The 15,039-nt window shown below is 40.9% G+C and overlaps 2 protein-coding genes across 6 annotated transcripts; one reads left to right on the top strand and one right to left on the bottom strand.

Moving 5' to 3' along the window:
- Positions 1–484: 484 nt before the first annotated feature.
- LOC131016607 (fructokinase-like 1, chloroplastic) lies at positions 485–4,090 on the top strand. 4 transcript variants are annotated; one of them, XR_009099102.1, is made up of 3 exons: positions 679–1,508; positions 1,930–2,797; positions 3,613–4,090. XR_009099102.1 is itself a non-coding variant. In XM_057945313.1 (2 exons), the coding sequence occupies exons 1-2, from the start codon at positions 780–782 to the stop codon at positions 2,620–2,622; spliced, it is 1,422 nt and encodes a 473-aa protein (XP_057801296.1). In that variant the 5' UTR covers positions 485–779; the 3' UTR covers positions 2,623–2,885. The 4 variants fall into 4 exon arrangements, 1 of the variants encoding a protein (XP_057801296.1); XR_009099103.1 differs by having other exon boundaries at positions 3,606–4,090; XR_009099101.1 differs by lacking the exon at positions 3,613–4,090 and adding an exon at positions 3,052–3,316.
- Positions 3,410–6,941, bottom strand: LOC131016605 (O-fucosyltransferase 28-like). Of its 2 annotated transcripts, none has more exons than XM_057945311.1 (7): positions 6,124–6,938; positions 5,390–5,462; positions 5,243–5,313; positions 5,090–5,178; positions 4,883–5,015; positions 4,105–4,811; positions 3,410–4,012 (listed from the first exon to the last, which is right to left on the bottom strand). In XM_057945311.1, the coding sequence occupies exons 1-7, from the start codon at positions 6,619–6,621 to the stop codon at positions 3,814–3,816; spliced, it is 1,770 nt and encodes a 589-aa protein (XP_057801294.1). In that variant the 5' UTR covers positions 6,622–6,938; the 3' UTR covers positions 3,410–3,813. The 2 variants fall into 2 exon arrangements, with proteins under 2 accessions (XP_057801294.1, XP_057801295.1); XM_057945312.1 differs by having other exon boundaries at positions 3,850–3,989; positions 6,124–6,941.
- Between the last annotated feature and the right edge of the window lie 8,098 nt (positions 6,942–15,039).

The following is a 15,039-nucleotide window of genomic DNA, read 5'->3' as shown; positions in this document are numbered from 1 at the left end:
CCATTGTAGAGAGAGATAACAGGGAGACAAGGGTTGTAGAGAGAAAGAGGAAGATAAGAGAGAAAGAGTGGAATTAATTGGGTCAATTAAAAAAAATAAGGGTCCACTTAGTTTTGTTAAATAAGCTCTTAAATTCCATAATTTTTGCCAAAAAAGAAATGACTCACTTTCGTTGGGACGGCTAAAAAAGAAATACACATCACTTTCAGTGGGACGAATGGAGTAATAATTAAAACAAAATTACAATAATAAAAAAAAATATTACAATACTTAAAAAGTTATATCAATCCTCGACGCTTCATGACTTCCTCGAGCAGTAAATTGTGCAATGCCAGTTGTTGCGCATCCATCCTCGAGAGCTTCCTGTTGAGTGTTGTTGAAGAACTCGACACTTTGTAAGACGAGATCCATTGCATCGTAGTATTTCACCTTCTCTTCGTCCGTCGAGTACTTTACCTTCTTGCCCTTTCCTTTATCTTGCTTTACCGCTTTATGGCCTTGGAGTCTCAGTCCTCATTATGCTCGACTCCGAGGATATCGTCATGTATGCCCCATGCGAACCCTTTCGAGCGCTTCGAAGAGTGGATATTACCTATCTCTTATATGAATATAATTATTGGGTCGATTATTCCAGCAACAATTACAACATCCTCGGCCCAATATCATGGCCTGCAAAAGGATACACTCAGGCCTACTTCTCTCTCCTTCCCTTATCTCGATAACAAAGAGAAATGGTAATTGGATAAACCGTTAAAACCCTGAAACTGAAGAGAGAAAAAATGGCAACTCTTGAGCTCCTACTCCACCATTCTCACTCATTTGCCCTAAGTCAGCACCCCATCATCAATTTCTCAAGTTTTCGCCCAATTTACCCCAAATTACCGCCTATCAAATCCTCCGCCACTGATTCTCCATCCACCAGCTCCACCACCCCCCGCCGCGGCCGCAAAAAATCCACCACCACCACCACCTCCACAACGAAAAGATCAAGGCGGCCGAGGAAATCAGGAGATTCGCCAGACACCAAAAATGTCGACGACGAGCTCTACGATTACGACGACGGCGTCGATTTCCCTTACCTGGATCCGCCGTTGGTATGCTGCTTCGGAGCCGCGCAGAAGGAGTTTGTGCCCACGGTGAGAGTGGCGCCGGAGCAGATGCACCCGGACATCTACTCGCAGTGGAAAATGTTACAGTGGAACCCGCCGGAGTTCGCCCGGGCCCCCGGCGGCGCGCCGTCGAATGTGGCGATCTCCCACGTGAGGCTCGGCGGGCGGGCGGCCTTCATGGGGAAGGTCGGGAAGGACGAGTTCGGTGAGGAGCTGGTGTTGATGATGAATAAGGAGAGGGTGCAGACGAGAGGGGTGAAATTTGATGATAAGGCTCGAACTGCGTGTAGCTATATGAAGATCAAATTTGAGGAGGGTAAAATGTCGGCCGAGAATGTGAAGGAATGCCCTGAGGATTCGTTGCTTGGATCAGAATTGAATCTTGCTGTGCTGAAAGAGGTAAATCGAAATTGGTGTTTTTTGCAGATTCTCGAAGTTTTTGTTTTTAAGCTGCTTATGATATGCTTATGTTGCTGTAAATGTTGAATTTTGTTGATATTGTATAGGGTTTTGGACATTGTCTTGATTTGGAGTATGTTAGTCGATGAAAGTTACTTAGTTTTAGATGATTACGAGTCTATGATTACTATATGGAACGACAAAGTCGACGTGTTCATCTATTTGTTATGCAGTTTCACAATCTGCAGTAGCTATTTTGTGGTTGGTTTGATTCAAATACACGTTGTTACTTGCAAAGTTGCAATGTAGGTCTTATAAACAGAAGTTTTAGCTTTTGCAGTGTAGAGATATGTCTATTTCCTGCAATGTAACTTGCTTGACTGTAGAATTTAGTTGTGTTTCTTGGATTGCTTTCTTGCAGGCCAGAATATTTCATTTTACTTCTGAAGTCCTGACATCAACTTCTATGCGTTCTACCCTTTTCAAAGCTATTGCATGGACTAAGAAGTTTGGTGGTCTTGTATTTTTCGACTTGAATCTCCCACTACCATTGTGGAAATCACGGGATGAGACGAGGGAGGTGATTAAGGAAGCCTGGGAGAAAGCAGACATCATTGAGGTCACCAAACAAGAATTGGAGTTTCTCTTGGATGAAGAGCATTACGAGAGAAAAAGAAATTATACGCCTCAATATTATGCTGAGAGTTATGAGCAAACCAAGCAACGAAGAAATTACTATCACTATACTCGCGAGGAACTCTTGCCGCTGTGGCATGATCGCCTGAAATTCTTGTTTGTCACAGATGGAACGCTGCGGATACATTACTTCACCCCTACTTTTGATGGAGCTGTGGTTGGTACTGAAGATGTGCTCATAACACCATATACTTGTGATAGAACTGGTTCGGGCGACGCTGTTGTAGCTGGAATTATGCGGAAGCTCACGACACAGCCTGAGATGTTCGAAAGTCAAGATATTTTGGAGAGGCAACTCCGGTTTGCCATTTCAGCAGGCATAATATCACAATGGACGATAGGTGCAGTACGAGGCTTCCCCACGGAGAGTGCTACGCAAAATCTGAAAGAACAGGTGTATGTGCCTTCGATGTGGTAGGATGAACAGAAAATGCTGCTGATATTAATTTTTGTGAGATTCGTCTGCGTTCTTCAAGACACACGTATTAATGTATACGCACGAGGCTGCTTTATCAAGAAAGGCTCGTGAACCCCCACGTTTTATGTTTCAGGGCTTCAAATCTCCCTTGTGTCCTTGTATCCACGATATCCAGGTACCTAAAAATGTATTAAGCAGCTATAAGAATTAACATTCTGTGTAATCGTTGTCCAATGAGGTTTTATTCATCATATTTTCATCTCTTTCTCTCTCTCTCTCTCTCTCTTGCTTGCTTGAACATATTTAAAATACTAGCATAAGCTGACTTCCTGAATGCTTGAATTGTACACTTTTTGTATAGACCAGCCTAATTTGCTTCAGATATTAACCACCACTTTTATATGTTCTTCTTCACCACATGGGTTCCAGGTGGCACAGAAGAAGATGCTTGTTCCTTAAACTGTTATTTCAACAGCAAATCAGTAGAATTGGACAGCCGAAGTCGCGTGAATATATTACATATTAGACCATGTTTGGATTAATTAGCAACTCCATAAACTTATTAAGATAAAGTGCCCCATAAGCAAAACCATGTCTGAAGAAATAGACCAATATTTGTTTGACTCTGGCAACTTTTTTTTGCCTATGCGCTTCTATTTGTGTTTACTTGCTGTCTAAGTATCTCTTTTGTTTTGGTTGGTATCTATTTATCTTTCTATTATGAGTGTACACCCTACTCTGATATAAACATGCCCTGTGAAACGTAACAACATGCAGAGAATAGTACTTGATGCAGAGTTATGTTAGAGCCTGTTGATAATTTTTTCTCTGTTATGTTTCTTGACAAAAGTTACATTAATTGATGAAGTGTAACAATAAAATCAAATAATCTCTACTTCTCTAAAGGGAAAAAAAATGTTTTGTCAGTGCACTCATTCTGTTATGTATCGCATTCGTGGAAAAAAATAACCCATATTTCCCAGCATGCAGTTGCAGATATCTTGCAAGATAACACGAGAACTTCTTCATCCAGCCTAATGTCTGCAGGTGTTTCTCCGATCATCCAATTCCCCAATTAGGTAAAACGTGCATCCATTTCGTTGCATCATGGTTTTATGTACTTCACGGTTTTCTTTGTCGACTTACTTCTTGTCGATAAAAGAAGCTACCATCATGGATCAGTCTGACACTTCACTTGAGATATCTGTCACATATACAACCGGGATAAGGATTTGCATAAAAGTTCTCCTCAAGTCTTGGAGACGGCCCTGCTTCTCTCTGGTAAGGCGCTCCGACTCTGTTCTTGTGTAATTTCTTCACCTTGGCAGCAAAGTCTTCCCAAGTAATCGAGCCACTGTCTAATCTATCTATGAGTGTTACAAAATTGAGCCTGTTAAGAGAAACAAACACAACCAAAATCAGTTGTTTTACTCTTAGTTGATGTATATGAAGTGTAGAAAGTATTAAATAGTTGTTCTTCACCTGTCAGGATTGATAGTTCGTCTGAATCCCTTGAACCTCCTGTGCCCTTGCACGGCCTTTGCCATATTCCCATCATACGTGTAAACAAAAACATCGCTTTCCAAAGCTATGATGTAGTCGAGAGCAGCTAAACGGTTCTGATAGCCCCTCAAAGGTCTCAACTCTTCCGGTGTTGCTAGTATCGAGTGTGAAAAAACGTTAGGGTATTCCTGTCGAAATGCATCCATACTTTTATTACCGTAGATTTCTCCTGCTACGATGTATATTCTGGTCGTGCTAGGATAGCCCATAGCCTTGAGGAACACTGCTGCCTCCCTGGGGGCCAACGGGCAGCCCCCGTGCAGCCTCTTCTCTCTGCTGTTGATCTCCTTCTCCTTCCAATGCTTGACATCGTACCTCATCCTCCGCAGCTCCTCAGCCTCGGCTGCGCTTAGGTTATGGCTGCAGCCAGTGAATGCCAGCATATCTTTCTCATACCTGAGGTGAAGAGCGATGTAGGGCTCACCGTCTTCCCTCAGCCTCTTCACCAGTTTCCTCCCCAGCTCCTCAATCTCTGGGGTGTAACGGAGTGCCTCGTAGTTGGTCCGACACCTCAGCTTCTGGATTGAGGGAGCCAGGCCGTTGTTAGCTAGACGTGAGTCCGTGTGAGTGAATCTGATTAGCTTGCGCTTTTTTAGCAGATTACCCATATCTCTGTAGTAGCCAGCCTGCAATAAATTCAAGAATCTTGATTTTAGGTCTAATTCACACACACACACACACACACACACACTATCACCTTAGACCAGGAGATGGGAGCTTTGTTGACAGGCTTCACCCTTGCAAACTTGGGCGGCAACTTGTCGACAATCTCGATGTCGAGACTGAGAACCTCGATAAAATGCTTCCAGTCGAAGATATCCTTGAAGTCGCTGCTCGAGAGTGCAGTCCGGTGAGAGCGGAAAGAAAGGGAAGATGGGTATATATGTAGTGTAGAAAAGCATACCTCGGATCGGTCCAAAAGCTGGAGTGATCAAGGGAAGGAAGCACAAGAGTGGCATTCATGATCTTCGTTATGGCAACCATGTCGCATATCTGACGTCATTCCAGAGCTCAATACATTCCTTAAAATATTGGAAAAAAAACTCACTAGACTTACTCCTGTTCTCATTTGATTCAGTCCCCCGTTGGCTTCAACCACAACATACCCATTCGTTGCATTTGATGTCTCTGAAAACAAAATTAAAGATTCAATCTTCATATTACAACAAAATTCTTCTTTGTTTTCACAATGAATTTTACGTACTGATGCGATTCTTTGGTCGAGTAGTGCACGGGTATAAATCGCCGCTGTAAGGTTTTTTCCATATTTCTGAAACCTGTGGGGAAAAAATGCCATGCACCGTAAATTCAAGCATCATGACATAAAATCTCTTTCAAATATTATTAATCCAAAAAAATACAAATTTTAAGATGAATTTTGATTTTGCACTATTTTATTTTTAAAATAAACAAGTGCGCAACGTTCGGTTAATCATTAGAATTCAACGTTTGAGAGTAATTTGAGTGAGAAATACACGTAATAATTTGATGAGACCCACTACCACCATCGTGGCGCAAAAAACAACGGAAAAACTAACCAACCACAAACATAGCTCCGATTAATGCTAAGTCGTTACTTTCTATAAACAAAAATGGAGTACGAAGAATTAAATATTTTCGAGCAAATAAATTCCACGTTCCCTCTCAAAAAAAAAAAAAAAAAAAATCCATGTTCAACTATTTCTGGACACCGCCAACACAAATCGATAACTAAATTTCTTGACCAAAGAACTCATTAATGACCGGAATTTAATTTCAGGTAAACTTTGATTCAAGTCGCCCAAAATTTAATGCCACCAGTAGAAAACGTAGAGAAAATTTAAAAATAAATAAAATAAAATATGATTCATGTTAACTGTAATGAACTTCAAAGGAAATTAATGTTTAATTTATTTGGGAAAAAAAATTAAAAAATAATCGACGCAACATTCTACTGACCGGAATTTTCTTTTTCTTCCGCCGCCGCTTCTCCGCCGTGGGACGCGAGTGCAACTCCGTCTCAAAAAGCACCTTCTGGGCGGAGGCGGCAGGATCAGTCTTGAAGAACCGTACGATCATGGTCTCCTTGGCCGCCGCCAGCTCCCCGTCCGCCACCGCCCCGCCGCCGCGCAGCAAGAAAAAGAATCTCAGATACGCCGAGAACGCCACCATCATCAACAGGATCACGAAAACTGTGCGGCACACGCGCTTCCTCGGCGTCAAAGATTTCAAGAACCGTTCCGCGCAGGAAGCCCACTTCTCCGGCAACCACCGCCGACGGTGGTGGTGGCGCGGAATATTATGTGGGCCGTTGCTACTTTCCATGTTCAATGCGTCTGATGGCTCCGTATCTGATTCGGAGGGATTTTCCTTTTCCGGCACGGTGTCGGCGACGCGGCGGCGGTGGTGAGTATTGGAGGTCGTGACGGTGGTGGCGGTTGCACCGCCGTTCGACATCGGTCGGAGGTAAAACCCGGGGTGGAAATTCAAACAAGTAAGAGAAAGTTGGATGATGGGAGAGAGAGGGAAGAAGGCATGGATGGAAAAACCGTTGCTTTCTGTTAATTTCGCAAATATAGATTTTTTTAAAGGAAATTTGCAAATATAAATTAAAAAATCAATGCAATATATATTATATATAAGAACGTATTTATTTTTTTGAGATAAATATATATAAGAATGTATTAGAAAAATAATGTGGCGTTTTAATTTTGGGTGGGATTGCAATCTTAAGAAAGTTGATTTTTCCCTACTTGTTTTTCCTTTGCCGTGATATTAGGAGCAAACAAAACTAGCGAGGGGGAGAAGAGATATATAAGAGTTATATATGAAGCTCACTTCTCACATAGTAGGAGAGAGAGAGAGAGAGTCATAGATATTAATTACTCGCAACATCAACTAGATATGTATGGGAGGTGGTTGGGGAGGACCTTATTGCTGCCGTTCGTCGGTTCTTCACTCATAGCTATCTTCCCCAGGGCCTTAATTCCAACTTGCTTTGCCTTCTCCCAAAGAAGACTGATGCGGTTCTTGTCTCTGACTTCCGACCTATTGTGTTGGGAAATTTCCTTTTCAAGGTCATCACCAAGATTCTTGCCTCTAGGTTGAACGAGGTAGCTGCTGTTATTGTCTCGGCCAATCAGTTTGGGTTTATCTCTGGGCGTTCTATACAGGAATGTATTCTGCTGGCCTCTGAAGGAGTGAATTGCATGGAGCGCTCAATTCAAGGGAGGAACATGGCTCTTAAGGTAGATATTCGGAAAGCTTTCGATACCCTGAATTGGGATTTTGTGGAGGTTGTGCTGGATTGCTTTGGTTTCCTTCAGACTTTCAGACACTGGATTAGAGTTATTTTTCAATCTGCCAGAATTTCGGTTCTCTTTAATGGAGAGCAGCATGGTTACTTTGGTTGCTCTCGAGGGGTTCGTCAGGGAGACCCTTTGTCTCCGATTCTGTTTGCTTTGGCGGAGGAGGTCCTGAGTAGTATGCTCTCGGACGCTGCTGATAGGGGATTCATTGCCCGTATGAGGATGTCCCGCTCTTTGCTTTTTCCCGCTCATCTCCTGTATGCTGATGATGTCCTACTTTTTTGTAAAGCTACTTGGCGCAGCTGCAGGATGATTGAATCGATTCTTCATATATATGCTTTGGTTTCTGGACAGTTCTGCAATAAGGCCAAATCCAAGGTTTTCTTTGGCAAAGGTGTTTCTGTTCAGCTGAGACGTCGACTACAGCGGGATCTGGGTTTCTCAACTGGTTCCCTTCCTTTTATCTATTTGGGAGTCCCCATTTTTGCTGGTCGTGCTTCTGCTGCCCGTCTTATCAGCACTCGTGATCGCATCATCGCCCATTTTCCTAGATGGCAGGGCATGCAGTTATCTATGGCGGGCCGTCTTTGCCTCGTCACTTCAGTCATTCAGAGCGCGGCTGTTCACAGTATGCTGATATATCGTTGGCCAACTAAGCTTCTTCATGATTTGGATAGAGCTTGTCGGTCGTTTATTTGGACTGGCTGCACTACTTCTAGGCCTAAGTCATCTGTGGCTTGGAATCGAGTTTGCGCCCCCAAGACTCAGGGTGGGCTTAATGTGAAATCCTTTACACACATCAGCCAGAGTTTCATGTTGAGGTTAGGCTGGTTGCTGATTACTGCGGACTCGATGGGTTTTCAGTTGTTTCGCCAACGCTATCTGGATGCGTGCCTAAGACCTCGCTCCCCTTGGTTCTCTTCTACGATTTGGTTGGGCACCCGAGCTGCTATCCAGACTCTCGTCAGCGACACTCATTGTTCTATTGGTTCTGGTTCTACTATTCTTTTTTGGACTGATAACTGGTTAGGGTATCGTCTGGTTGATAGAATCGGCATTCCGGATACTTTTCATCATGCTCTTTTGCAGCCGATCTCGGATTACTACTTTGATTATACCTGGCACTTTACTTTGAATTTTTTGCAGATCTTTCCGGATATTGCCTTTGATATTGTCTCGGTTCCTATTAGCGAGGGAGAGGATCGAAGAGCTTGGACCCATTCTCATTTTGGTGAGGTCTCCGCGTCGCTTGCTTCGGATCATATTCGTCCCTGCTTTCCGACCGTTGATTGGGGTAAGTGGATCTGGGCTCCGTTTATCCCAATGCGGCGTTCCATTGTCACTTGGCGGGTGATTCTGGGGCGTCTTGCGACTGCTAGCTCTCTTCGTCGTTCGGGGCTGGTTGGTCCGGGCTGGTGCCCTCTCTGCCGGAATGCGAATGAGGATATTGATCATCTTTTTTGGGACTCTACTTTTGCTCGACAAATCTGGCGCTCCCTTTTCGGCTGGTTCAGGGTGGATAGTCCGTTGATTCACGACATTGGGAGTCTGCTTCTCTGGGCAATGAAGGTGCAGACTAGCAAGCAGGTTGTAAATCTTTGGCGAATGGGTGTTATGTCCACGATTTGGAGCATCTGGAATATTCGTAACAAAGTTGTATTTGATGCGGCTTCTGTCTCTGAGAGGGCACTTTCGATCCAGATCAAATCTTTTATTTTGGAAACTTCCCAATTATGTTCTGGTGAGATGGCTAACTCTGTTGAGGACTTACTGATTCTTCATGGTCTTGGGGTGCCAAGCAGACCTCGTCGCCCAACCTCTTTTGTTTATGTTTTCTGGATTCCGCCTCCGACTCCTTGGCGCAAAATCAATATTGATGGCTCGGTTCATGGATCCCCTCCTCTGATTCACGCTGGTGGAGTTATCAGAGATTCTTCTAGCGTTCTGGGTTGTTTTCATTTCTCTGCTGGACGTGGTTGGGCTTTTGAGGCAGAGCTGCTTGCCCTCATCATTGCTTTGGAGCAATCTGTCAATCATGGTTGGAGACACGTTTGGATCGAGACTGACTGCGCTTATTTGGTGGATCTTTTCAGTTCTCGGTCAGACACGGTTCCTTGGAGGTTCTTCATCCGGTGGCGTAAGGTTCTCTCTTCCCTTGCTGGTTTTCATTTTATTATCACTCACATCTACAGGGAAGGGAACCGGGTTGCGGATTGTTTGGCTTCTTCTGTAGCGGAGGAAGGCTATTGGAATTTTACGATCCCGGATATCCTACAGTTGGTGAAGGATGACAGGCGGCAACTTCCTTACATTCGGGTTGTCAATTGAGGTGTTCTTCTTTCTTGGGTGTTCCTCTCCCCTTTTCTTGCTTGCGTTTTGTTTGTTTCGTTTGTTTGTTAGTGATTCTGCCTGTCTGGTGTGATGACTTCTCCCTTTCGCACTTTCTTGCCTCTCTTACTTCTTTGGTCCAGCTTGGTCTCCTTGGGGCACTGGTTTGTGTTTGTTTGGGTTGTTAATCTGGTTCTTTTGGTCCTGCTGTCCGGGTGTTGGGAAGGTTTCCAAAGTTTGGGTAGTCACACTTGGCGGTCCTTGCTTGTCGTGATTTGTCCGGTAGATGCTAGCAGGAGTGTCTTCACTGCGATAAGCTTAATATCTTCTCTGGTTGGTATTGGAGTTTGCTGCTGGTCTTTGCTCCTCTGATGGATCCCTCATTATGAGCATGGGAAATCACGCGGGAAAACTTGGGTTACCACCAATGGTTTCATCCCGTGATCTTGACCTTGAAAAGCACTTTTTGAGCATAAGCTTAATAAGTTTGAGAATTGATTATAAAAGTAATTGCTTTAGGAGATTCACTGCTAGCGGAGAACTGGGTCTGATCGTCTTGTTTGGTCTTCTCGCTGTGATGTCCCTTGCTTTTGTTCTTCCCTTCATCTGTGATGGTTGGATCTTTTGCTCCTGGGTTTGGTTGGTGCTTGTTTTGAGGTTGTGCCCCTCTGGAGTTCAACCTGTACTGAAGTTTGTTTGGTGGCCAGTTTGTCTTGTTTGGTTGGGTCTTCCCTCGATGGGCTGGGGCTCGTTTTGTGGTGCTGTCCCCTCTTTTTCCTTTACTGTGTTTGTTTGCTCTTTTTTGCTGTTTCGGTTTCCTCTTCCGTCGGTTGTTGGTTTTTGGCAGATCTGCGCTTTTTCCCGTTTGCGCTGATGCGGCGTCTCCAGTGGTTCCGGAGGTGACCAGAGCAGGGAAGATTCATGATGCGTTCGGTGGGCATCCTGTGCTGCCCGCTCGGCTTGGTCCGGCCACTGCAGATTTCTCTGGATGGCCAGTGCTGCCCCCTCGGGTTTTGTTGTTGGCTCTTTTGTGCTTGAGCTGTGTTTCTTCCGGCTTAGGGGGACGACTCGCCGATGGGTTTTGGTTTGGCCGTAATCTGTGGCGGCGAATTTCCCGTCCCCCTGAACTGTGGTTTTGTTTTTTGGTTTTTCGTTAGGTCGTGTTGCGCCTTACATTGGTCCCTTGCTGTACTGCTTTTCGTTACACCGGTTTTGTAACAACTTTTCTTTCTTTCTTTTCAATAAAATTTTTATTTCAGCATGTATATCTAATAAGGGCTAATTTTTATTTTTTTTTAATTATTACACTCAAAGAAATTACAGGAGAAGCGTCTTACCAATAAACTGCGCTTCATCGTCCTAATAAGAACTAAAATAAAAACATCTATTAAAATATAAAATATGAACTATTTTTAGTGCTTAGATTATCAAGATCTATTATTGATTTATCACATTGTTGGATGAATTCATAGTAAGTAACGAAAATTAAGTTCATAAATTAAGTGTTATTTTTAGTAAGTGAGTATATATATTAAAAATTATTTGTAAATTAAATTATCAATAGATTCAGCAAAAGCAAAAAAAAATACATAATATTATATATTATGAAATACTTTCTGTATAACATTAGTACCGTCATTACTATCATTATCATAAATTAAAGGGGAAATAGCACTAAAATCCTTGTGATTTCGCGAAATTCGCATATTTCCATTGACCTTCAAAATGTAGTGATTAAATCCTTGAACTTAATCCCGATTCTTAATTTTCCCATAAAATTGATCGGCTCTTAAACTTATGCTGACATGGTTGTCGGAAATCCATATAGGATAAAATTTCCAGCGAATCGCTGACTGTGTTTAAGCAAGAACATTAAACGTCGTCGTTTTAAATGAAATTAGGGTTCTTCAGAGATGATCTGCCCCTCTTCTCTCTTCTCCTCCGGCTGCCGGTCGCCTCTCTCCCGCTAACCCCTTTCTCCTCTCTTTACAGATCTCCTCTCCTCTCTTCTCCTCTGGCCGCCGCGACCAGGTCGTTTCTCTCCCGCTAACCCCTCTCTCCTCTCTTTACAGATCCCCTCTCATCTCTTCTTCTCCGGCCGCCACGGACACACAAGCACGAGGTGGCCACCGCTGTAACTCCGACGAGGAGCGCCAGCCTCGTCCTTCGTCTGTACTCCCTCAAACTGAAACACCCTCTGAATCTCTCCCTCTGTCCTCTTCCATCCACCCTTGGCTGGGCAGCGCAGCGACACCGCCGCTGCCGACCCCAGCCTTCCTCATCTCTCTTAACTCTGCCCCTAAGTCAGACGACGGCACACAACCGCCGACCGCCTTGTTCCCTCAACCAAAACCAAACACCCTCAACAAGAAGCTCAGCAAAACGGCGAGAAAACATCATTTTAATGGCAAGAAAAAAAACGAGAATCGAGTCAAACTTCAGGGATTTTGACGCTATTATGTTAGACGCAAAACGACGAAATAAGTACTCATATTTGAAACTTTATTTTTAATTTATAGTATAACTTATTATTCCATATAATACTCACTCCGTCCACGAAATAAGTACTCATATTTCCTTTTTGATCCGTCCACCAAATGAGTACTCATTTTGTGAACAGGTCGGTCTCTGGTGCGACGGTCGCACTCCAGTGCAACGGGTCCGTCCCGACCCGCGCCCGACCCTGCCCGCGCCCCAGACCCGAAACTCTGAATCCTAAATTATTACATTTGTTTATAATAATTGTTACTTTTAATAAGCATGAGATATACATTTGTTCGCACAAATGTATACTTATATTAATATAAGTATTTACCTTCATTTAATATAAAGTATTATATTTTCTAAACCCTAAATTCTGTAAACTAAACCCTAAACCCATAAGCTAAACCCTAAATATGAACATTAAACCCTAATATGAGTATTTACTTTTAATACGCATAAGATATACATTTGGTCGCACAAATGTATACTTATGTTAATATAAATATTTACCTTCATTCAATATAAAACATTATACATATCAATAATTTCTTTTTCTTACGATAATAATTATTTAATCAAATAATAATGTAATTATTTAAGCTTATTAAAAGTAATCATTGTTATAATAAAAGGTAATATTTGATATGGAGAAATGTAATGTTTCAAAAATATTATATTAATTGTAATTATTATTGTAATAAAAATTAATTATTATTATAATAATAATAATTATTATTATTATAAAGAAAGGTAATGTTTTTAAAATATTATGTTTCTTCACAATATTGATGTTAACTACTTATATTAAAATAAATATACATTTATATGAACAAATGTATATATTATGTTTATTAAAAGTAACAATTATTATAAACAAATGTAATAATTAAGAGCATGGATCAAACCCACGCGGGTCAAGGTTTCGAGTCAGTAGGGCGGGTTTGGGGCGCGGGTCGACCCGTTGCATGGGATGCGACGGTCGCACCCAATAATCTGCGTTCGTGAACAGATGGAGTATTAAATAGTTCTAAAATGAATTAATATATTTGGCTAACTTTATCTGCATTGAAAATTATAATTTAGAATATATATACCTAAAAAAGCATAGAAAATAAACAAAAATAAAAATACTGAAAGTGAAATAAAATCAAAATAGAAAAAAAGACAAAGAAAAAACGTGGATGTGAGGAGAGAGAAACTATAGAACATGAAAAATAAACATTTGTTTTATTAATTTCATACTTTAAACATTCATAACATATTAAATTAAGATGGATATTTTAATGAATCAAATATAATGATATTTAGAAAAGATTTAAAATAAAAAGAAGAAAGAATAAGGAGAGAGAAATTTGACGCTAAAAAGTTATTATTCAAACAGCATTTTTATAATATATATATATATATATATATATATTATAGATTAGATTTTTTTTTTTTCATTTGGGGGAGGGAGAGGGGTGGAGTTAGAATTCTAAACCTCACTGTTCACAAACAAGAGTTCGTCCTTGAGGACATATTAAATACTCCATCCGTCTCAAAAATAAGTTCCTCTTTGGGGACGACACGAGTTTTAAGGAAAAAATGGTAAAGTGTATTGATAGTGGAGAAAAATATGTTATAATTAGTATGGAGAGTGGTGAAAAGGTGAAAAAGTGTTATACTCCCTCCGTCCCAATAAAAGTGGCCACATTTCCTTTTTGGGTGTCCCATTAAAAGTGGCTACTTTCTAAAAATGGCAAAAGATTACTTTAATTAAGTCAACAATTATTCATTAATTTAGTCAACAATTGTAGGCCACTTTCTAAAAATGCCAAAATTACTCACTAATTTGGTCAACAATTGTAGGCCACTTTCAAAAAATTATTCACTAATTTTGGTGGATCACACTCAATTAAAACATAACAATCCCCTTCTTAATCTCCGTGCCCAAAAAAAGTGGCCACTTTTATTGGGACGGAGGGAGTAATTAGTATTTGGAGTGGTGAAAAAGTAAAAAGTAAAAATAAATAATGTATTATTAGTGGTGGAGTAGTTATCCAAAAATAGAAAGAAAGAAAGAAAGAGGAACTTATTTGGAAACGTCCCAAAAAAGAAAAAGATGAACTTATTTAAGGGACGGATGGAGTATATTAGATATACAAGGGAAGGTGGGATTTAGTAGTTGCTCAAATTATATACGTATGTTTCTTGATTGTGAAATTAATAAATACAATAGATAGAGGGAGTTAACTGAAAAGTGAAAACAGAGGATCTTGAGTAGTGTCGTCGAGATATGGATGTCTAGATGCAAGTATATTAATGTGTCTATCGAGTACATTGGTAGCGTTACAACAACATACATACTATTAGAAATTTAGAATTAATGTAATTTGAATAAGTGGCACTCACACGTAATTAATAAGTAGGTTAATATGTCACGTGATTAGTATAGTATGTTTCCCTCAAAAGAGTAAAGTGTGTTAACGAATTTAGAATTAATGTAATTTGAATAAGTGGCACTCACACGTAATTAATCTATATAATATATAAAAGAGGAGTTTTTTCCTCCATTCTTTCCCTCTATTTTTTCTCTCTCTTCTTCCACCAAATTTTTCAATATTTTCTCTTCTTTTTTATAATTTTAATTATTTTCTAAACATCACAAAATTTTATTTATGAAAAAAATATTCAATATGCATCTTAAATTTGATTTTGTGACAAGTTTTTTAATATGGTAAAAAAAAAATCATCAAAAATGAATTTAAAACGAATA

The sequence above is a fragment of the Salvia miltiorrhiza genome, chromosome 3 (genome assembly GCF_028751815.1).
Source record: "Salvia miltiorrhiza cultivar Shanhuang (shh) chromosome 3, IMPLAD_Smil_shh, whole genome shotgun sequence".
Classification (NCBI taxonomy): Eukaryota; Viridiplantae; Streptophyta; class Magnoliopsida; order Lamiales; family Lamiaceae; genus Salvia; species Salvia miltiorrhiza.
Note: the sequence above shows the minus strand (reverse complement) of the source record. Positions and strands in the feature narration are given on the sequence as shown.